The sequence below is a fragment of the Gymnoscopelus microlampas genome (assembly GCF_963454915.1).
Source record: "Gymnoscopelus microlampas genome assembly, chromosome: 20".
In the NCBI taxonomy this organism is placed as follows: Eukaryota; Metazoa; Chordata; class Actinopteri; order Myctophiformes; family Myctophidae; genus Gymnoscopelus; species Gymnoscopelus microlampas.
In genome coordinates this window covers 29,492,554-29,516,193 of record NC_139957.1, presented here as the reverse complement: position 1 = coordinate 29,516,193, position 23,640 = coordinate 29,492,554, and the positions used below count along the sequence as shown (strand labels likewise).

General features: G+C 42.0%; 1 protein-coding gene across 1 annotated transcript in view; it reads right to left on the bottom strand.

Annotated features, from left to right (window-relative positions):
- ltk (leukocyte receptor tyrosine kinase) overlaps positions 1–23,640 on the bottom strand; it is an 87,750-nt gene that overhangs the window by 16,414 nt on the left and 47,696 nt on the right. Inside the window, 11 exon segments of the mRNA XM_084045745.1 lie at positions 3,211–3,324; positions 4,409–4,558; positions 7,700–7,798; positions 10,284–10,334; positions 10,337–10,468; positions 12,002–12,158; positions 15,958–16,086; positions 16,780–16,930; positions 19,063–19,237; positions 20,196–20,297; positions 22,336–22,430. Coding sequence (XP_083901871.1) covers positions 3,211–3,324; positions 4,409–4,558; positions 7,700–7,798; positions 10,284–10,334; positions 10,337–10,468; positions 12,002–12,158; positions 15,958–16,086; positions 16,780–16,930; positions 19,063–19,237; positions 20,196–20,297; positions 22,336–22,430 — 1,355 coding nt within the window.

Genomic DNA, 23,640 nt, shown 5'->3' with positions numbered 1-23,640 from the left:
TGTGTGTGTGTGTGTGTGTGTACTTTTCACTGTTATCTCCAGAAGCTCACTGTAGATGAGCACAATACACCCAGTATAATACAAAAGTGAACTCTTATCGTATTCAGCAATTAGTCGTTGTGTCACAACTGATTTATTCACCACTGACAACATAAAGAAAGTTACACTTCATTCATTGAACACAGTTTCACACAGTTAGTGCACAAGTCAAACTAAATAGATAGATTTCAGTGACCTAACTGACCATAACCTAGAGGTGGGCACCGACATTCTTTATCAATATCAGTTCAGTTATACTTTCCCATAGATAAGTACTTACAAACTCTTTGTGGCAACACATTTGTATGGCCATGAGTTTTATAGGGAATATAAGAATATAATAATATCAGTTAATCATTTCATGTTATTACTGTATTTGCTTATGGCTAGCTCTATCAGTGTAATGAGTTTTTGTATCCCTGGCTAATACAAAAATCGCACCCTGTCTGCAAAGGCATTCAGTCTGAGAATGTACACACGGAGTTGTACTTGTTTCCTAACACTAATTCCTCAACCACTTGTCCCATTGTTGGTTGACTTTGCATCATATAATTCAAGCATTAGGTTCATGGTGTTTATTCCAAGTCGCTCCAGTTAAGAGCTAAATTATAACAATATCATACTAGCAAACACAGCTGATATCAATAGTATTCATACTGTATGATGCCCACTACTAACAATAACCAACACATATGAATGTTAGTTGATACTGTATCGAGTGTGGTAGGTGCTATCAAAACTAAAATCTCCATCATGAATGATTGACAGAAAGCATTGGATCCTTGTGTATCATCTGTATTTTATAAGTTAAATGTGCTATATTAGTTCAATAAAAGTGCCCTAAAACTGATTTTGTCACACCAATTCCTGGCAGTATATGAGTTTCATAATAAAATGTAAGGCACTGTCGCTCAGTTTTACCTCATTCTGTGAAAGAGAGGCCATATTGGTTAAAACTCCGCTCAATATTCATTGAGTTGTAAGAGAAGAAGAGGCTGATGGGAAGTGAAAGATAGAAGTGGGCAGAGAGAAAGAATATAGAGAGTAAAACAATAGAGGACGAAACAATAAACTAAAGATTCAGTGAAAGAAAGAAAGAAAGAAAGAAAGAAAGAAAGAAAGAAAGAAAGAAAGAAAGAAAGAAAGAAAAATAATCTGCCATGCTTAAATTCTCTAATCTGCACTGGATGGATGATTAGAGCATTAACTATCTCTTAAAACCTAATTAATACTCTGTTGCACAATGGTGTCACGCATAATAGCTTGAAATTCTGTTATTTCCGTAACGGGTATAAATGAGGCTTCAGGGTTCCTGTCTCCTTTCTCTGCAGTGGATGACCGTCAATAAAAGTGACAATGGTGCAAAAGAAAGAAATATTAGGAAGATAATCCCTCACTGTCCTATTATTGCAGCAAAAGCGTATGTAGATATTAATGCCACATGTATACTTTATAAAGTGTCTGGTTAATAAGTCAAATGGTGCAGATATGTTTATCTATTAAGCCCAATTCATTCTTCGTCGCACGACAGTGTGGTGTGCTGAAAACAGCCAACCTACAAGCTCACAACGCGTCGCATCTGCAACGTGTTGTGAGATTGCAGGTCTGTTATTTTAGGCACGCGACAGCACCGAGTGACAGAGCAAAACTACGCTTAATTCCACATTAAGTACAGTATATTACATAGCAGCTTTAATGTGAAACTGATTTAAACTTTTCAAAACAAAGTTAAATACTAATGACATTAGAGCCATTATCTATCATAAGGTTATTATTATAAATTAGATTTTGTCATTCTCTCATCCTTCAAACATCTTCCTTTCCTAAATCACCATTCATGTAAAGTAGTAAGTAAAATGTAATATATCAAAATTGGTTAATAGTCGATTCCCTAATGATTCCTTTTTTTAGCTTTTATTTGTGTGACACCTGAATTTCCCCCATGTGATTAATAAATGTCTATCTATCTACAGTATCTATCTACTATGGTCTGCATTAAAGCATTTGTATAGCTTGTTTTGTTGCGAGTTACAACAATATCTCACCTAATAAAAGAGCTGATGAGGGGAGGTGTTCACAAACGAAATGAAGTGTTGGTGAACTCTCTGCATACAATACAGAGATAGCTTTGCAAAATGCCAAATCGTATGTAACTTGCTCAATTTGTCACTCCTTATCCTGAACGTTGCCTACCTTGTATATCAACCATTTAATTTCCGTTATACACCGTCCAAAAAGTATTTGAGGTTCAACTCCACTTTGAGCTAAGTGTTAAAATAAAGATACTATGACAGTTCCCCAACGTCACAAAATATCTCAAAGTTTTTTTTAGTATAGGAGACGAGAAATGTCCCCCCCCCTTGAAACCCTGTCATGTATCAAAGTCTATGCTATCTCCTCAGGCTTTCAGCTGAGGGCTGACAATATGCTTTTGTTCATTCTCAAAGAAAAACATATTATGTCTCCTGTCTTTATAATCAGCATATCTCTATATGCCTATAATCATGAACCTTTCAATCTTTTCTGACAGCACAGAGCAGGTGAATCATAAATGATTCTATTCACTACCATCTAATCTGAATCAGGGTGGCCATTACCTAGTCAGCAACCGTGCTTCAAAACATACTAGCTAAATGTCAAACCTGTCTACCTGTCCACTTTTAGAGTAACAGAATATGAAAAGGAGTGTTGTATGCTGTACATTCAGTTCATACTGTACATTAAGCCCAAACTGGCCATTAACAGCAAGTGCATCCTTTTGCACATAAGGGGACTAAAACATAATGTGGTAGAGCAAACTGCAACCACCATCACATTTAGCATTCTTTTGATCTGCAGTGACAATTAAAATCCACAAACACACCTAATTAAAATACAGCCAGTGGAAGTAGAACGTTGCCCGAAAAAAGTAAAATTGCGTATATTGTTGTCACTAAATTTGAATCGACTGCATTTTTCACATCAGAGTAATACTCGACATGTGTGTCCCACACAGTTCTCATAGTTCACAGTCTGAGCAGGGCACTTGAACACCGACACTCGTCGAGCGTGGCTCATCGTTACTCTGTCAGTATCATCTAGTGCTGTCTTGTCTACATGTGTGTGGCTGAGGTCACAGCCGGTGGAAGGTGGAAGGCACGGACTGGACACAGAACTGGAAGAGTCTCTTACTGAGGGTGAGGCTGGCGCACGTCAGGACGACGCCCGTCACGATGGTGGATGCCACCACAGCCAGGATCAACGACAGAGACAGCTGGCCCTCCGGAGCCGGGCCCTGAGGAACTCCTGCTGGAGAGAGAGAGTTGATGGTGGGCTACAGTGTAAATAAACTATAGGGGGAAAGGGCAGTGTGTACTTGCAAGACTGTATCTGTTTCACTTAATGCCGGAATTAGGACAGTTGTTTTGGATTGTATTGCCTTATCAAAAATAAAGACTCACAGAGTAACTTTGCTTTTATGTTTGCATGCATGCAATATTTGTGATTTCCTTTGTGAGACCTTTGAAAGAGAAATGTTGGTAGCATTTTAACCCCCTCATAAAGCCTTCATACAGTATGTGATTTTTAAACAGTTAAAGCTAAAGTCGGGTGGGACACTGACTTGTTGACAATTTAAATAAAGGTATTTGAAGCAAACGTCGAACTGGACTGTACACTAGATGGATCGCCGTCTTTTTTGCAGTTCAAGTATCATTGCAAATGCAATGATACTTGGCAGACAAAGCCACAGTCCAGTAACTAAGAGAACAATAAATGAACTGATAAACAGGTTTAAAAATGTTTCAACTGGTCAGCCAAATGAGATATCGGTATATAAGTGATATTATATAGTATATCTGTTCTTGAGGTAATTGTTTATCCCCCAAAATGTTTATCCCTCAAAGGCTAATTTGACCCATGGGATACACAAATAAGTTGGTGTGCCCAAAAACGCAGTTACTGCACTTTGGCTTTATAGGGCAGTGCAGCTTTAATACATTATTTATAACATTATAATGTAAGCACATTTAAGGACATATCTTTTATAAAGTTATAAAAAACAATTAACCCTCCCACCCAAGCATTTGTATATGATATATAAGCCTTTGTTTGCCCTGGGTAAGGGGAGTGACAAAAGGACCAATGCACTGTCACTGTGAGCTACCTCAATGCACGAGGAACTCAGCATGTTCAAAAGGACCTTTACGGGTCTGTAACTCAAGAGAGGATTTTACAGTGTAGATTGGGATCCCAGAGACAGCAAATTCAAATCATTAAAGGCAGAAAAGCTTCAAAAATATTAATAAATAAATAAGAAATGGGGGTCCGTGGCCCAATATGCATATCAACCTAGGGGTCGTTAAAATGTATAAGGTATTTCCACAGCTACCTGTGCATGTGACATTGTCGCTGGCCAGCACTTCATCATTGTGACAGAGGCAGAGGATGCCATGGGTTTCTTCATCTCGTGTACACCTCTGGGATTGACAGTGGCTGCATGGCTTCATGGCGATCAAACACTCACCGTGGCTTTCCATGGCTGTGGGAGACAAGGGATACATGCATAAATGCACGGTCAAATGCACGGTCAAAAACACACACACACACACACACACACACACACACACACACACACACACACACACACACACACACACACACACACACACACACACACACACACACACACACACACACACACACACACACACACACACACACACACACACACACACACACACACACACACACACGCTGCTGGGATTATCAGTAGTTCTACAGACACTAGCATTGTAGCGTGTTATTTTTGCAAGGATGGCTCAGATGACTAATAACTCTGATTGACGTCATTGTTGCATTAACCTTTAATTTGCTGATCAATCACTGCCAGTGTTTTCAAAATATGCACCTCAGATACCGCCCTGTTCAAGCACATTATTAAAATGCCATGTTAACATACTGTATGAGGTCATGCTTTTACTGAAACATTGATAATTTATGCCTTGACATCTGTACAGAAGGGTCTTATTTCAGTAAAAGATTACATGATAACCACAAAACATCCACTTAACCTATAATGTGTTGGTAAAGTATACAGTATATACTTTGTTGTATGACAAATAGTGAAAATAGCTCGCAACATGTTGCATCGTGACATCCAGTGAGCTTTTAGATCTGATATTTTCTAACATTTTTGAAAAATTATTGAAAATCTGCCCAAAACAGGGATGCCAGCAATAATGTTATTGATTGGTAGTACTTTGTAGTGACTTCTCTCTCGCTCTCTCTCACTCTCCCTCTCTCATGCCATATGAAATTGTTGTCGGGCAGAAACCTTGTATCTCCATATTTTATGTTTTAGTTTTCTTCCCTGTACATTAATGCTCTACTTTGTCGTACAACCGCGTAGTGAAGTGGTGAAAATAGCCATGTAGATTGGCTATTTTCGCTATTTCTTTTTTAAGTGAAAGTGAAAGTGGTTAAGTCTGTTCAATGAAAAGTATTAATAAGAGTTTGTTGTGACTAAACAAGAACTACACAGGTTATTTAATTTTTTTCCAGTTCCTGAAAAATAAACGGTTTTGGACACATGAGGTTTCCGGCCCCGACAGTGACAAAATCTTGCGTTCATCTCATGTCCATTTCACGACAGAGGCAGCTATTGTGTCTATGTCTGTGTGAACGGGGCCAGCGGCAACTCATGCTACAACCACAAATGACAGACGGGGTGACAATGGACGCCTGTCCTCCTGTCCTCCTGCTGCAGCGGACGCAGAGACACTGCGGCGCCCCGGGCAACAGGTTCCGTGAGGCTGTGAATTAGTTAACTACTGGCCGCAGCCATTTCGATCCCCTCCTCTGTCTGAATAATGAGAATCAGATGGCAGGGAGTAGGGACTTGCGCAAACAAACACATGGACTTTTATGTATGGATATATATAAATCACAGTTGTTTGCACTCCCCAGGAAAGGTGAAAATGTATGTGGGGAGGGAGTGTGTGCTTGTTCTAAACATTATGTGCGTACTTTCACAGAGACAGATGGACACAAACAGGTAAACACATACACAGTTAGAGAGAGAGAGAGAGAGACAGTTAAGAGAAAGAGAGAGAGAGACACACACACACACACACACACACACACACACACACACACACACACACACACACACACACACACACACACACACACACACACACACACACACACACACACACACACACACACACACACAAGTTAAGAGAGAAATGTGCCCTCCAAGAGCTTAATGTTCACACAGGCAATGTCTCTTTGCTTTGGAAATAATAGGAGATGTTTACAATGGTGTAAAGGACGGCTATTTCAGATAATTCAGTCAGCGTTGGGCAGCACACCACATGATTCCTCTAAAAGTGCTCAGGCTACGAACAACACTGGTGAAATAGTATGTGTCGTCTTTAAGCCTGGGAACGAGGTCAGGGACATCAAAGCAGGTTGTTTGACCAATGTGTCCTGACGGTGCTTTTAACCTCTTAAGCTCTTTGCATGAAAATAGCCGAAAAAAAGCTCGAAACGTGGTCGCACCAATTTGCTATTTTTGCTTTTTCTGAAGATGTTTGCAAAAGATTTTAGCTATAACCATTATTTTATACTTTGGCTATTCAAAAATAGCAGATATACAAGCTCATTGTAGATCTACTATTTTTGAAAAAACATTTGTGCAAATCTTTGAATACATATTGTTATAAACAACATTTTTTTTTTATTATTTTTTATAATTTTTATCCCACGATTTTGTAACCCACATTTTTTCACCCAGTGCCAATTGCCTATGTAATCCTGGGCACTACCTACCCTCTGCCAGCCTAGGGAGAGCCCAAGCTGAAGCTCATGCCTCCTTCAATGCATGAGGAGCAAGCAGGCCGCTTCTTATCACCCGACAGGGGGGAGTTTCCCTGGTTGGACATAGCGCGTGGAAGGAACACGTTATTCCAACCAGTTCCCTTCTCCTCCACCAGGCGCCCCGGCTGACCAGGGGGAGGCTGTATAGTGACCAGGATTACTACATGTTTTTGTGAGGGTATTAACTACCCTAGGAGACACGGGGAGAACATGCAAACTCCACACAGAGTAGGCCCTTTCGCCAACCCCACCTAGGGTATGGGCGCCGATGACGTGGAGGAGAGAACACGCCCCCAGCGCCCACAGCGTCCCTGGCGGGAATCGAACCCAGGACCTTCTAGCTGTGAGGCGACAGCGCTACCGACTGCGCCACCGTGCCCCCATAAAACAACATTTTTAACTCAAATCTTTGCTTCTGGGGGTCCCTGGAACAAAATATTTCGAGATGGGGGTCTGCGGCCAAATACATATAATTTTGGGGGTCCTTGATATGAAAAAGTTTGAGCACTACTGATATAGCAACATACGTTTTTCAGAAAACTGTTTACATTTTCATCTATGTACATGCCCAAAGTAAGGACACCAGGTTGAAAGAGGTTAGCAAGCACCCACCCACTTGAAGAAGTCTACCAACTGTTCATGATGGTTGTTTGTACTGTGGCAGAAAAGACTGAAAGGATGAGAATGTGGTTTGCACATGCACCAGACCAGATGGTGTTTGATCATAATTATCAGAGGTATTATGTGTTGCAACAAAGCCTTAAGACCCATTACTTCACTTCTGTGGTTCCGGCCTCACCTGCAAGAGGCTGCAGGAAGATCTCACCCATCGGGTGGATGAATGAGATACCCATCTGGCCATCTGCTGTGATGTCATCAGTCAGCGCCGCATCACCCCCTGGGATTGAGGTGAAAGCAACATTCTTGTCACCGCTTTAAATCAGCGTTCAGTAAAATCTTCTATAGTAGCTGATAAAATCCACATTATTTTAATTTTCCAAATTAATACAAGATATACATATATTTTTTGGTTAAAACAAAACGTTTTGTTGGAGAGACATGGAGACCCCTATTACTGAACAAAATAGTCTCGCGTGGCCAGACTGTTGCCTCCCACAATTTTCAAATGCTTCCGGTCATAGTCTTGAGCACGGAAGCTCCTTTGATGATCAAGCGAAAAAACGGATGTGAAGCCTCCTCCCCACTTCCGTTTCGTCTTTACAGTCGCGCAAATGTATCCTAATATAAATCTAAATTATCAGAGCATATATAACTTGCTGCTTAGCAGAAATGTAAATTAAAAAATAAAATCTAAAGATATTTTAAAACATATTCTCGTGAATGGAAATGACAGCTTCCTGCCTCGGATTTCGGGAGGTGTAGTTTCAGACTCTATATACTGTAGCCAGGGCCGCATTAAGACCCCTCAGGGCGTGGAACACCACAAAATCAAAAGCGCACGCGTGCAACATTTTTCGGGTCTAATTCGGCTCTAATTCGGTCCTATTTGACCAATATAAATCAACATTTTGTCTTTAAATACACAAAAATTAAATACACAATTCTCACAGGGCCCTGCAGGCTGCGGGCCGTGGAACACAAGTTCCACTAAGTTCCACGGTTAATGCGGCCCTGACTGTAGCATTCGGAGATTGAGGAATCGTTGTCTGGCTACGCGAGACTACTGAACAAACACTCTAGCAATGAGTACTATCAGAATGTAGAGCTATTTAACACTTATTTTAACCAAAGAAAATCACTTACCCTACCTTTAAGTAAATAGGTGTATCCTATATTAAAATTGGCTTAAGGGAGGTGGACGAGCCTCTGACGTCACGCTCATGTCACCATGACTCAGCCATAACCATATAAGGAGTTCCCAATGCAGCTACGCCCAACTATGGAGTATGTTGCCTAACCTCAATGTGTCGTAATGGCATCAGCAAACAAATCAATCAGCTCCATATGGGCATATACTGATGACATCAGGGATCTCCATATATGGGCATAAGAGACTCTCCATATATGGGATTAAAAGGGACAAGGATTGACAGATACAGAGATCTCCATATATGGGCATAAAAGAGACAAGGACTTGGGTGCCCGTTGGCCTAGCGGTCCAGGCGCATACCACTATAGGCCGAACCTCTAGAGTGTTTTAATTTGGAAACACATCAAAATAATGTGGATTTTATAGACACTGTCACAATCATTCAGGATATAACTGCATATAACTGCATTGCTTGCTTCACATTGTAGTGGGACAGTGTAATGAGACATTATGAGAAATGTTATCACCAAATTAAACTAAATAGCAGATGTGTCACAGTGCGACGAGTTTGCAGAGGCCCTGTCCACATGTTTTAGGCCCTTGAAAACAGACTTTTTGGAAAATTCAGGCCACAGTGAAAATTGTTTATAAAACACTGTTTCTGCGTTGCCATGTGGACAAGGTAAACAGAGTTTTGTCTGCCATGTCATAGTGCGCCAGAGTTTTAAGCCCTTGGGGCTTATTGCTTATAACACTGAGGATTTTACTGTGTACGGAAGTACCACCCGCTAGCATAGTGATTAGAGTGAAACAGCATGCTTGATCTACAATTACTGTCACTTTACAAGTCACAGGCAATGAGAAGACAGCCATGAATGTGAACAACGTGGCCCTCTTCTCCGAGGGGATCATGTAGATTCTCTGGTTTGCTCTGAATCCCCCTGTGAGAATCCCCATGGTGGTGAGTGATGGTAGACACTCTCTTTTTCTGGTTTCTCATATAGAAGAACAAATAAGCCGGAGGCTCAAGAAACAGTGAATCCCATAAGAAAATGTCAGAGAGATGGACAGTCAAACAGGACAAATACAGTGATCGGCGGTGAAACGTTGTACTGTATAATAGACAAAGTCTTCATATGAAGAAATATACATTACATCAAGAATGCCATTTCAATTTCTATGATATTCGCTGTTAAATGACTGTACATATATCAGCTATATAACTACTTTAAATTGTAGGCTGCCGGAGTCTGTACACAATACCTAATATAATAATGTTATTAGTCTCATATCCACTGTCAATAGTCAGTACATGTACTGTAAATCCATTCAGTATGTATGTTAATATTATTGGTGATAGATTGTGCATATGGCTATATTTATATATTTATTAACAGTTTATACATTATGCTAACCCAGTCAGTCCAAGTGCAGATGGCTAGGTCAGACATTAGGTCTACTTATTCGTATTCTAATCTTTATTAAATTTGTACTCTTATTCTTATTTTGAATGTTGTATCTCTCCACTCTTACTTGTATTTATCCGGTGCTGCTAGGACACCTGAATTTCCCCGCAGGGATCAATTAAGTTCCATCTATCCATTTCCATTACCTCTGTACCCTCCTCCGCCTCCTCCCGCGGTGCAGGCACCCCCTCCGCCCCAAAGCCTCCATAGGTGGGCCAGCTGAGCTTGGACAGTGCCAGCGGGCACGAGTGTCCACCCTCTGCCCCCTCAACCAGAGACTTGCCAGCCCTCGGGTAGATAACAGCGCTGTCCTTCCACCCCCCACCTCCACCTGCCAGAGAGATTAAAAACACACACACACACACACACACACACACACACACACACACACACACACACACACACACACACACACACACACACACACACACACACACACACACACACACACACACACACACACACACACACACACACACACACACACACACACACACACACACACACACACACAGGGTGGTGGCTGGAGTTATCCTGTGTGCATTGATTTGATCGATTCCCAGGTTTCCCACACAGACACACAGATCTGTATCTAAATGATCCCACCATGGTTTCAATAAGATGAGCTGAGAGATGTTCTGTGCTGGGAGTCTGCTGGTCAAGGAGGATTTGCAGAGAATTTTCCAGATGACGTATTTTCCAAGAGGAGAGACAGGCCTCCGCTGCCATATATGTACTCCTCTCAGAGGTCATGCCATGTCAAGAAGTTAAAGCTGCCTTCTAGACTGAGCCCTTCCAGCCACAGGCCAAACATATCCTACTGAGTGTGTGTGTGTGTGTGTGTGTGTGTGTGTGTGTGTGTGTGTGTGTGTGTGTGTGTGTGTGTGTGTGTGTGTGTGTGTGTGTGTGTGTGTGTGTGTGTGTGTGTGTGTGTGTGTGTGTGTGTGTGTGTGTGTTGCAGTGGTGGAAGGTTTTGATTTACTTACCACTAATTGGGCCAATCGAAAATAAAAAATATAATTTTGAATACAAGGCCTTTACTAGAGAGAGAGAGAGAGAGAGAGAGAGAGACACAGAGACAGAGAGAGAGAGTAAGAGAGAAAGAGAGAAAGAGAGAGAGAGAGAGAGAGAGAGAGAGAGAGAGAGAGAGAGAGAGAGAGAGAGAGAGAGAGAGAGAGAGAGAGAGAGAGAGAGAGAGAGAGAGAGAGAGAGAGAGAGAGAGAGAGAGAGAGAGAGAGAGAGAGAGAGAATGTGTGTGTATGGCGGTGTGTATTCAGGACAAACTAATCCACTCCTGGCCTTCATCTGACATTCCCTGTGAGTAGACTGAAATGACTGCCTCTTGGAGAAATGAAAGCTGTGTGTATACATATGTATCACAGAGAAAGCAGTTCCAGACCTTCATTATCTGTAAAAGGTTTTTATATGACATGTACTCGAACCGTCAACAGAGGCTTATGTCTTTTTTGTCTCTGGATGAAAAGCAGCAGCGTGCTCACTGAAGCACCCTGTAATTCGAGGGCTTGGAGCACAAAGGGCACGAGTGACATTTTCAGAATTTTACAGGAGAGCTTTCCAAATCTGATTCCAATCTTTGAATACATTTTTTTAAACAGCATTTTCAACTCAATTGGAGGTCCCTGGAACAATATATTTTACAAATATTCGCTTCCAAAAATATATATTCAAAGATTTGCACAAATGTTCATGATTTCATTTTTTTTGCCAGATCGACAAGCTCATAGCGCGGCACAGAGTGCCGCGCTATGAGCTTGTATATCTGCTATTTTTGAATAGCCAAAGAAATCTTAAAATGACACAGATGCGTTCCTGGTCTTAATGGGTTAAAGAGAAACACAGTTACCTGCGGCGCCGGTCAGTCCGTTGCTGCTGGCTGCTATAGTGTCGTTCTCATACTGTTCCAGGGGAGTCTGATCCATACTGGACTCTGGGTCCTCCAGGTAGGCATTTCCTCCTCCACCAGCCGCGATCAACAGAGGAACCAGCTCGCCTCCTTCGATCTATCAATACAGTGGTCGAAGACTCAGATATTTTACTTGAGTAAAAGTAGCATTACCACGATAGCCTCTATAGGAATGCTCCTGTTACAAGTAAAGGGCTTGTATTCGAAAATTAAAATTTTAAAATAGCAGATCTACAAGCTCACAACACAACGCGTTGTGAGCTTGTACAGTAGCTTGTAGTGTAAAATAGGGCTTAAGTGGTTAATGTATGTTTTGTATTTGTATTTGTAGGCAACGATAGAGGGCTTGTCTGAGGGCGACCTAGAGAGAGTATTAATCTGCAAGTAATTAGTAATTAAAGCTGTCAAATAATAGTCGTGGAGTAAAAAGTACAATATTTGTCTCTGATATATGTAGTGGAGTATACTCAAGTAAAGTAAAATACCTAAAAATGTTACTTAAGTTCAGTACTTCAGTACCGTAGATGTACTTTCCAACACTGTTTCTACTTTATTACATTTCCACATGGGTTAACCTAAATTAATCACTTTAATTAATCATCTAAACTAGGGCAACTATTGTTGCTTTTGATGGGATTTTACACTTGATGCTCTGTTTTTCATCGTCTCTGCCAGGCCAAAAGGCATGGTCGAGACTATGATTTGCACCCTGACCGTCTGTCCGTCTGTGCGTGCGTGCGTGTGTCCGTCCGTCCGTGAACAGCTAATCTACGGCACCGTTGCCTTGATCGCAGCGAAACTGTGCACACACACTCCCTGGATGCGAGAGCTGAACCTCTGCCCCAAAATGTTCACATGTGCCTGTTATAGCGCCACCAGCAGGACAATTATTGCAAAGCACATTTTTTTACAGTACTCCTACAGATTCTGTCCAAACATCACGCAAATCGGTACACAGTATCTCTATAGTCATTAAACGAAAATGGTCATTCCGATTTTTCATATTCCATCCTGATTGGCTAAGATTGGCTTCCAAAGTTTGCAGGAGTGCTCCGTTTTGAACAAAATGCCTCAAATCATGAACACAACGTGCGATTTCCGTGAAATTTTGCAGTCTCTGTGTGGAGTTTGCATGTTCTCCTAGGGTAGGTACCCTCACAAAAACATGCAGAAATCCTGGTCTCTATACTGCCTCCCCCTGGTCAGCCGGGGCGCCTGATGGAGGGGAAAGGAACTGGTTGGAAAAACGTGTTCCTATTATAGTGCCACCAGGAGGCATTTTTTTGCAAAAAAATGTTGTTATATTACTACTAGAACTTTTGTCCAAACATCATGTAAATCAGTACACATTATCTCTATAGTCAAGTGATCAAGACGGATCCGCCTGATTTTTTATATTTCAACCTGATTGGCGAATTCCGAACATTGCTGGCCCACAATAACCTACCTGACTACCTGAGGAGCACTTTTTCTATTTTCACTTCATTTCTAACCATGTCACTTTAACAATAAAGTTAAAGTTAAGGGAGAATCCGTTCTGATTCTATTTCTCTGGAACGTTCTTGTCACACGCATTATGTCATATGATTTATATCTGACCTCCATTGTTGCCAGATTTTGAGAGAGAAACAAGCAACCAGGTCTATGAAAATAAGCCACTAGGGCAGGTCAGTCAAACTTTACTGTTTAATGTTGTTTTAAGACGGTCACTGTGGTTCTGAAACATTTTCATGTCAAGGACCCCCAAATTAATATGTATTTTTACGCGGACCCCCATCTGAAAATATTTAGTGCCAGAGACCCCCATATAAGATAAGATTAGTGAAAATAGCAGATCTACAAACTCACAACGGGTCACAACGTCAACGGGTCACATCGTGGCGTGTTGTGAGCTTGAAGATTAAAGGGTTAAAGAGGTTAAACTGAAGCAAGCCCAAATAAGCAACTACACTTTAGAAACAAGCCCAAAACAAGCCCAAAAAAACACAACCCGCAACTACCAATATTTACTACAGTCTTTACAGGAAAACAAGCCCAAAGTCGTTTATAATAAGCAGACTTGGCAACACTGCTGACCTCTCGTGTGTATTCTGGTTATATTTACACCCGTGACTTAGATTCAGAGACTGCGATGAATCATTTACAGAATGCATGTAGACATTCCTGCATGCTTATCAGCATGTAGAAACAGTGCAGCAGTGGACAAAGTACTCAACCCCAGTTTGCTGGTCAAATATTACTCAAGTGAGTGTTGCTCTTTCATATTTGAGTTAAAAGTATACTGGAGTACAAACTCAGTGGTGGAAAAAGTACTCACATTTTTTTACTTAAAGGGATATTTCACTTTCAAAAAAACGTTTGGTCATTTTATCGTCTACTCAGGCTTTTGTGAGCCCCCCAGACCGTTTTTAAGTTGCTTGATTCAGTATTTAGATATTTGTTGTCATTTTATCAGACACGCCCCCTTCCTATACAAACCCATTATAACTTCAAACTCCATTTTTAACATGTTAGATTCATCAAAAACACCCGTCCTTGGTTCTGGTGACTCACCCTGCCCTCCTAATACGCGAGGAGGCCGTGTTTTTTCGATAACTTTTTTCATTTATTTTTAATATTTCTTTTGGAAAATGAAAAAAAATACTAAATTAAATTATTAAATAAAATAAATGAAAAAAGTAATCGAAAAAACATGACTAGTAACTACAAAGTGTACTTAAGTACAGTACTTGAGTAAATGTACTTAGTTTCTTTACACCACTGCTTGCATTTAAAAATGCTTGAGCACTTGAACCCCAGCATGCCAAGGGCGAACTCTCGCCATGAATTGCAGATCTACGAGCTCAATACGAGACGTGTTTTGAACTTGTAAAATTCAGCGAAGCGATAGTTCATGTAGGCACGGAAGGCAGGAGGTTTACATTAGAGGGTAGCACGGGTCCGCCCGAAACCGACGACCCGAGTCCCGAACAGAGAACGGAGCCGGTTCGGGGCCAAAATATTGACTTGTCCCTCGGGCACGGGTAGGATCAGTTCCGATTGCCACGGGTCTCGGTCGGATCCATTTGAAATGGATAGACCCGTATGGAACCGTGAGGACCCGACGACCAGCTTTTTAAAATTATTATTATATTAATCTCTTTAACCTTCGGTTTTAAAATGAGACATATGCATTGTAATTACGTTCCTAAATCCATATCTGTCTGTTCTCGCATATTGAATGAGCCCCATTTAAACAGCCGATTGAAACGCAGCCAATCTCAAGCGCTGCACTGCAGCTGAAGTTGAACACCATGGAGGTTTTTAAGCAGGTGAAATGCAAACAAAAGCCACCGGAAAGATGCAAGTTGGAACATCATCTGTGTGGAGCATGTTTATGGACATAATCTGCGGGGACAGGCGGTATAAAGTCCAGCAAAAATGTTCTCCATCTGTCTGCAACACAGAGCAGAACGCACGCGACGCTGCTCGTCTGCAGTGGTGTACTTTAAAGTAACTAAGTACATTTACTCAAGTTTTACTTGTAACAGAGTATTTCTACATTGCAGAATTGATACTTTTACTAGTTTACTAGTAAAAGTAGTTTACATAGCTCACTCCCCGGACCCCGGTTATGTTTATGTAATAACTGTATCTTGTGCTCTGCTCCTGGGGGTTTGTGATTTCAGATCTGTGTCAAGTAATCTGTAATATCACACAAAGTCACACCGCCAAACTGAATGCAATATCATTGCAATAAATGGTAAATGGTTAATAAATGGTCAATCCTGAGCTGAAGTGTCTAAATGAATTAGCTAATTTTGGCGAGGAGATCTATCTATCTACCCACCCATTTATTTTTGCATATTTGAGTTCATTTATTTGTTTATTTATTGTGTATTTGTTTTCTTTGTCACCTTGTAAATGTAGGTGGCCCCGCCTCCGCCGCCTCCACCGCCGGCCCACACGGCGGGGCCCTCCCCTCGGTGGTGGTCTTCAATCACTGATGACTCTCCCAAGCAGATCTTCTGGGTGAGAGGGTTCCTCTACGCCCCATACAGAGAGAGAGAGAGACACACACACAGAGACAGAGACAGAGAGACAGAGAGACAGAGAGAGAGAGAGAGAGAGAGAGAGAGAGAGAGAGAGAGAGAGAGAGAGAGAGGTAAATCCTTGGGTACGTTTGTTAACAAACAAACAAACAAGCTGCAAGGGCGCACACCAATAGTGTAGAGGTGCTGACCACGTGCATAAGAATAAAAATGGAAAAAGGGGTAGCACTGCTCGTAGCCACGATGCAGATGAATTTGATTAAATTATTAGGAAACCAACGTTTCAACCTGACAAAAGGTCTTCTTTGGGGAATGGAAACAGCAGGAGCTAACCTCAAATAGGGAAGGACACAGGTGTGTTCTCTTTTGAGAGGTGTGTCCTCAAATCAGGGTACCTTAACTAACTAAGGAGGGGCAACCAATTATCACGCTTTGACAATGTACTACAACATCCATCCATGGTATACAAAAGACATTTACACAAAACACATGATCTACATTGTCATGTTTCTGCTTATTGTTGTAGATTCTACAACACTAAGCAGAAACACAGTCTTTAACACTTAACCACTACTGTAAGTGTTCTCCATCACCTCTCCAAGCCCTCTTATTCAGACTAGGTGCCCCCCCCCCCCCCCCCCCCTCCCACCCCCCCCCCCCCTCCCATCCAATCACCCCCTTCCTCACCCCAGGGCAGGCATCCTCTCCCTGATGGCCCACAAGGATATAGAGCAGGTCTCCTTTCTCCAGAGGGAAGATGACAGATATGATGACACCGTGGGAGCGTTTGTTGTGGTTTTTAGCTCCTTTCCCTCCCGCGGCGCCATAGGCAGAGATCCTGAGGGCAACACACAGATCAGCCTCTGTCAGCGTGGACCAGCTGAGCTACGAGTATCAGCAACACATGGGGAGCAAAGCATTACAGGAATGTTGTTTTTCTGCCCTCGGCCTGCCTATACCACACTGGAAAGAGTGCAATGTGATATAGAACAGTTCTCAACCTTTTTAACAACTTGAACCCCAGAATCCATATTCTAGGGCGAACATTAGCCAAAAATTGTTGATCTGCAAGCTCATAACGCGCCACGTTGCGGCGAAGTGGTCCATGTACAGTTGCAACTCGGGTCCGTTTTACTAAGAATAGAGGGTTTAAGTGGTTAATTTCAAGGGCCCCCATTAGGCCATTGTTTCCCAAACGGTGGGTTGGGACCCATATTTCAAAAGATTAAAAAAAATCCCTCCTCCCCGAAAAAATCGAAATGTTTCACATCAAACATTTTTTCTAAATAACTTCATAGATATTTATTTTTTTGAAGAAATAACTTTTAAGAAGTAGTGAAGCAGATGCTGGTTGCATCGCGACGCATTGTGAGCTTGTAGATCTGCTATTTTCACTAATTTGGGTGACCCGGGAGACATCAAATTTCCCTTTTGGGTCTTGCGCTAAAAAGTTTGGGAACCACTGCTTTTTGCATTAGGCCATGGACCCCCTTTTGGTACCTTTTTTGTTGTATCTATTCTATGGGACCCGATTCTGCACTGTAAAATCCTACATTGCTTCTGGGGGTCCCTGGAACAAAATATTTTGAGATGGAGGTCCGCGGCCAAATACATATCATTCTGGGTGGTCCTTGACATTAAAAAGTTTGAGCACCACGGATATAGCAACATAGGTTTTTCAGAAAACTATCAGGATTTAGAAGACATTCGTAGAATCTGCCTCAGGTCTTAATGGGTTAACAAAGCATGAAGCCTAATTTATGCACCATTGCACGACGGCGCCACACACCGAAAATAGCAGACCTACAAGCTCACAGCGTGTCGCGGCCGGCCATTTCCGACACGTGACACCGACACGCGACGAAGTACGAATCGGCCGTAAACAATTCTAAAGGTCTATTTTACAGACTCCTTTCTCCTCTTCTTCTAGTTTCTCTATCCCAGCACAAATACTGTACTGTAACAGGTCTGATAATGAGGTCCCATGACTGGCTTGGCAAACACAATACAATAATTCAAAGCCTTGATCTTATTTGGCAGAATTTAGTCCCCAAGCACTCAGTCACACCTCTCAGTCATGCAGCACACATAATGCCAATGTCCAAATGTCCTTCAATGACCAAAGTGCCTCGGACATGAGAACGAGATATGTCATTGGTAGAAAAAAAAAAAGATAATGGGTAGAATGTAAAAAAAAAAAGAAAGAAGCAGAATCTACTTCTGCCATCTGTTCAGGCAGCATCACTTTGCAAATGGACTTGCTGGGATTAGGATAAAACCCAATATTAAATATAATTTATATATATAAACTTTATATAAAAAAAGGACCCCCAGTTTGGTATGCATTAGGCCACAGACCCCCCATTTGATTTTATCTCTGGGACCCCAATCTAGTGTTAATGGCAATCTCTGAGTTACAGACCCGTAAGGGTCCAATTGGTTCCTAATTATTAAGAATTTGTCTCTGCTCAAGACTTACTTTTTTTCTCTGGCTTTTAGTCTTATCTGAGCTCATCCAATGTTTGCTTTATTTTGGGCATACAGTATGTGTGTTTCTTTTTGTGGTCATTTGTGTACACGTATATGCTCTGATAGTTTTCTTCTTATTTTGTTCTTGCCCTGTTCAGCACTTTGGTCAATCTCGGTTGTTTTAAATGTGCTCTATAAATAAAGTTTGATTTGATTTGATAATTTAGCTAGGGACGCACTTTAACCACTTAAACCCCAGCATCCGTATTGTGGTGAAAGCTTTCACTGAAAATAGACGATCGACATGCTGGGCTTGTTGATCGGCTATTTTAAGAGAAAGCTTTCCCCACAATAACAGAAAACGGAACAGACGCTAGTATAGAGCCCTGAGGGACCTGGGTTTAAGTGCTTAATCCCCTCAAGTAGAGGCCTCTGTGGGCCCCCGGATGCCACGTTGAGAACCAAGTGATGAACTGTAGTATCACAACTACCCTCACTTACGTGTATCTGTTGGAGGCAGGTACCCTCCATATTTGGACTCCTTTAAAGGGTGGGTCTTTCCCCACGGTGACGCTGACATTGGTGTTTCGGTAGGCGCTGTCACACTGGGCCTGGGTGGGACCCTGAGGCCCGCTGGCACCACAGGAGGTGAACCACCACTCCATCAACGAATCCTCTGCAGAGAGACCCAGGAGGAAGGTCACATACACTACACGGTTTCTCAACGTCGGTCTCTCAGGTCTGTAACTCTCAGAGTTAAGACCTCTAAGGGTCCATTTTGGACCCCTAGTGTAGTGGTCCCCAGACCCAACGTTGAGAAACAGTCAGATACAGTCCAGAATCGTTCATGTGGATGAATGAGGAAGGAAGGAACTAAGGAACTAACGAACGAACGACGGGAGGTAAGAATGGATAATGGAGGAATGATTGAAGACAGGGCAGAATCAAAAGGCAGAACTGAATGAAAGAAAGGACATAAAAAAATCAATAAAAGTCCCAGGTGTCTGAAGGGAGAGGCCTGTGACAGCATCCCCCCCCCCCACACACACACACACACACACACAACAAATTAACACCCGATGTTGCACATTACAGCGCTGCAACTAACATCTGCTCGGCAAAATCACATTAAGCACATGAGCCCTGGCGTCCCTATTCTGGGCACGTAATAGGTAAACATTCAGCAAAAATAGGCAAACATTGGGCGGAAATAGCTGATCTACAAGCTCAAAGGTCTGCCTTTTTTTGCAATTTGATGTATAACGAAGTGTATAGGGTTTAAACGGTTAATACACAGCACACCACCAGGTGCATGAAAATCAGAGCCAATAACGGACACACAAAAAGCCCTGTGTTCAAGCCATATAGTCCAGAGGTTCTCAACCTTTTCTGGATCAGGGCCTATTTGAAAATCTCAAAAGCGTTCGTGGCCCAACCATCTGACCACTTAGCGTGTTAAGTGGTCAGATGGGTGGGCCGCATGCATTTTCAGAGCATGTCATGGTGAATCAATTGATTTTGTTCCAGCTTGGACCAATGGAACTAATATAGTATACTTTTCAAGGTGCCCACAGGATATAGTGGACACCTTCTGGGGAAATCTCTCGTGGTATTCAACAGCATAGCATCCATACCTGAGGCAGATGGCTCAGGAAGAGGACTTAAGAAATCCTCTAAGTCCCCCATTGAGTCCATGTCATGGAAGAATCTGTGACTGAGCAGCAGGGAGTTCAGATCTGAGAGAGAGAGGGGGGGGGGGGCAGAGAGACAGAGAACATGAGAGAGGGAGAGAGAAAATACAAGAGTGGGAGTGGCAGATTTAGGAAAGAAAAGTATTACACAGGAAGACACATCCATCTGCAGAACACAAGTCTTAAAAATGTCTAATTTGCATCCATCTGCAGGACAGAGAGACTCTTATGGTTTCTTTAACACTGGCATGACTGGGGTTTCATTATCCTACACACAGCCTGCTAAACGATCAATTTGATCTAGAAATCAAGCTCTACGATTGGTTACTGTCTCACCTCTTTGCACCAGACTGACTGACACCTTCTCACCCACCCAGTGGGGGCCCCCATTGTCTTTTAAATAGCCATTCAACTCCACTCTGCTCAGTCAGTTAGCTCACTCACTCACATGTTGTTGCAGGCAGAAACATTATAAAATAATAATTTAGTAGTCATGGTAACTGCAGATTCTGTAAAATGTTTATAAAAAAGCGTATAAAACAGTGCAATCTGTAGCGTCACATTAAACTCTTGAGGGAAACATGGAGCCTATATGCACGCTGAAGCCACTGTGAAAGTTGAAATGGGTTGCCAAATCTTGAGAGAGAAATAAGCAGGCAGGTCTATGAAAATGTTACTGCGTGCGTTTTGCCCTGAGAAAACAGTGAGACATGAAGCAGTAGGCTAGTGTGTATTTCTGTCTGTCTCCTATATGTCATCATGATTTGTGATTTGTGTATGTGGGGATCTCATTTTTACTTCCATGTACTGTTTTTCTGTTTTTTTGTCTTATTTAATACAGTACATTAATCAATCAATATTTGCGTGTCAGTGTGTTTGTCAGTAGATATTGTTATGAGAGCTAAAGTATACAATTCCATTTCCAAGGCCATGAAATAAAATATGTAGCCTATTACAATAATAAGTCCGTGGATATGCTGGGACCGAGAGCAAGCGGCGTGGAGGAGTTGTTGTTGTGCATTGATCACACAGACCCGACGTTTAGCCCTGGTTCAGAGCGTTAGTGAGTTCTCTCTAACGCTCTGGAAGAGCCCTCGCTCTGCGCTTGTGAATGATGAGGTACGGTATGAAAGAAACTGGTATACATGAGCTGAATTCAGATGGAGATAGGGCAGATAAAAGGACACATGAAAAGAGTAAAAAAAAAGAGGGGCGGATGAGATAAGTGAGTCGTTTGCATGTGAGTAGAAAGGACATCATGAAGATGTTAGCAAGTTTAAGCTCACAATCAAAACAGGATTCTGGAATAGACCCTGATATCGCCTAGGAATTCACGTTCCAATCGCACCGAACAGGCGCCTGTGCGTCGGCGGAATCTCCGCAGACCGCCATCAGTGCTCAGTGTAACCACCTCCTCCTAAAGTCGTCCCTGATTAACCGCACGAACAAAAACACCAAGGCAATGTCTCCTGGCCGTTTTACACTGAGAGCACATCTGGGTAGAACATTATGACACCCAATCAAACAAAGGAAATGTCACCGACAAACTTCATCACGGAGAGTGGCACTGGTGCGGAACAGAGACGTACAAACTAGCACTATAATAAATGATACTGGCACTGGTATGATGGCATGCTGTTTTATGGTGGGATTGCGGAGCCGCCTCCCACAGTGAGGGATTCTGGGTGGATTGTCCTCCATTCAGAAACAATCATAGAGAGGCTATATCATGGAGCTATAGGAGACGCCTCCAGACCTTAGTGAAAAACAGCGGTTAGCGGTTAGTCATCACCAGCCAGCATAATTGGTTGAAGCCTCTATTTCCATTACACCCAGTAAGGGAGTTGATCATTCCATGATGCTTCGAGGACAGCTCGATTTAGCGCCTCAACTGTGACATGTGAAAACCATGGATGACAGTATATAAATGGTTCCTCCAAACCCAATGAGGACCTACACACTCTCAGTTGTGAGCTTGTAACATGATTTCACAGAATTAACCCACAGCATGAACTTATCCTGGGTTCAACCTATGAGTTCAACCCATTACACGGTGGAGTCTATGTCATTTTGTGATGGCTACCTGTTTCGAAGCATGCTGCTCCGATGGCGATGTCATCGAGTGCAATGTCAGCATTGGAGCCATGATCCCACAGAGCTGTGACCTTCACATGGAACCTGGAGAAAAACACATTAGATTCACATTAGATATTATATATGTTTTCACTGCTACAGTAGTGTATGTGTACCAAGGCAATTGTCTGATGTGACAGGGGCTGTTGGTCACCCGTTTGCCGTCTTGGGAGTGAGAATGAGCTGGACAGGGTTAGGATACAAAGATTGTCAGTGGGACAGAATAAACCACACAGGCATAAACTTTTCAGTCAGACACTTGTCAAGATGAAGATAATTTGCAATGATATTGTATTGTATTCAGCGGTGTGGCTCTGCTCCTGTGAGAACAATCTGCGCAAGCATCACCCAGACTATGAGATCACAACCAACCCCCAAAGCAGCGCATAAAGATACACAGTTACAACGTGGACATGATAATAGACGTAATATTAACCCCCTCATATGGCAGAACCTAAAGATATACAGATATTAAGAACATGATACCATAAACCAGCATTGAGTGACCAGCCTGAACTATTAGCAAGTTCCAAGACTGCAAGTAACTCCTTCCTGTTGTTCATCATCATCACCCCCTCTTCCCAATAGTGGTACAATAGAAGCAATAAGATGTTTTACTGACGATAAAAGTAGCAACACCACAATATAAAAATACTCCGTTACAAGTAAAAGGCCTGTATTCCAAATTTTACTTGAGCAGTTAAGTGCAAAAGTATTGGCATCAGAATTACAGTATGAAAGTAAAAAATAGCAGATCTACAAGCTCACACGACTAATTTCAAATAGCCGAAGTATAAAATATGGCTTTATTGGTTTATTAAAAAATATAATAATAATCTAAATCTACAAAGTAACTTGTAACTAAATGTTTTAAATAATTGTAAAGGACAAAAAAATACAAATTTACTTCTGAGATGTAGTGTATCGAAAAGATCGAAGTATCGAAAAGCTGGAATACTCAAGTAAAGTAAAAGTACATAAAAATGACACTTAAGTACAGTACTTGAGTAAGGAGCTGTGTCCACAGAGGGTGCATGTCGCCTTTCCGACGTTAACGAACCCTATACCTAACCCTAACCCTAACCCTAACCGCACGCGGAAGCCACTAGTCGGAGTAGCGAGATGTCGGAATGGAGAAATTACCCCGTCCACAGAAAGTCTTATAAGCGGAGAAGCGCTTATCGTTGCTGTCGGGCAGAAACCGCTTATCTCCATATTTTAACGTTTTGTGTTTTTTCGTAAATTAACGCCCCAC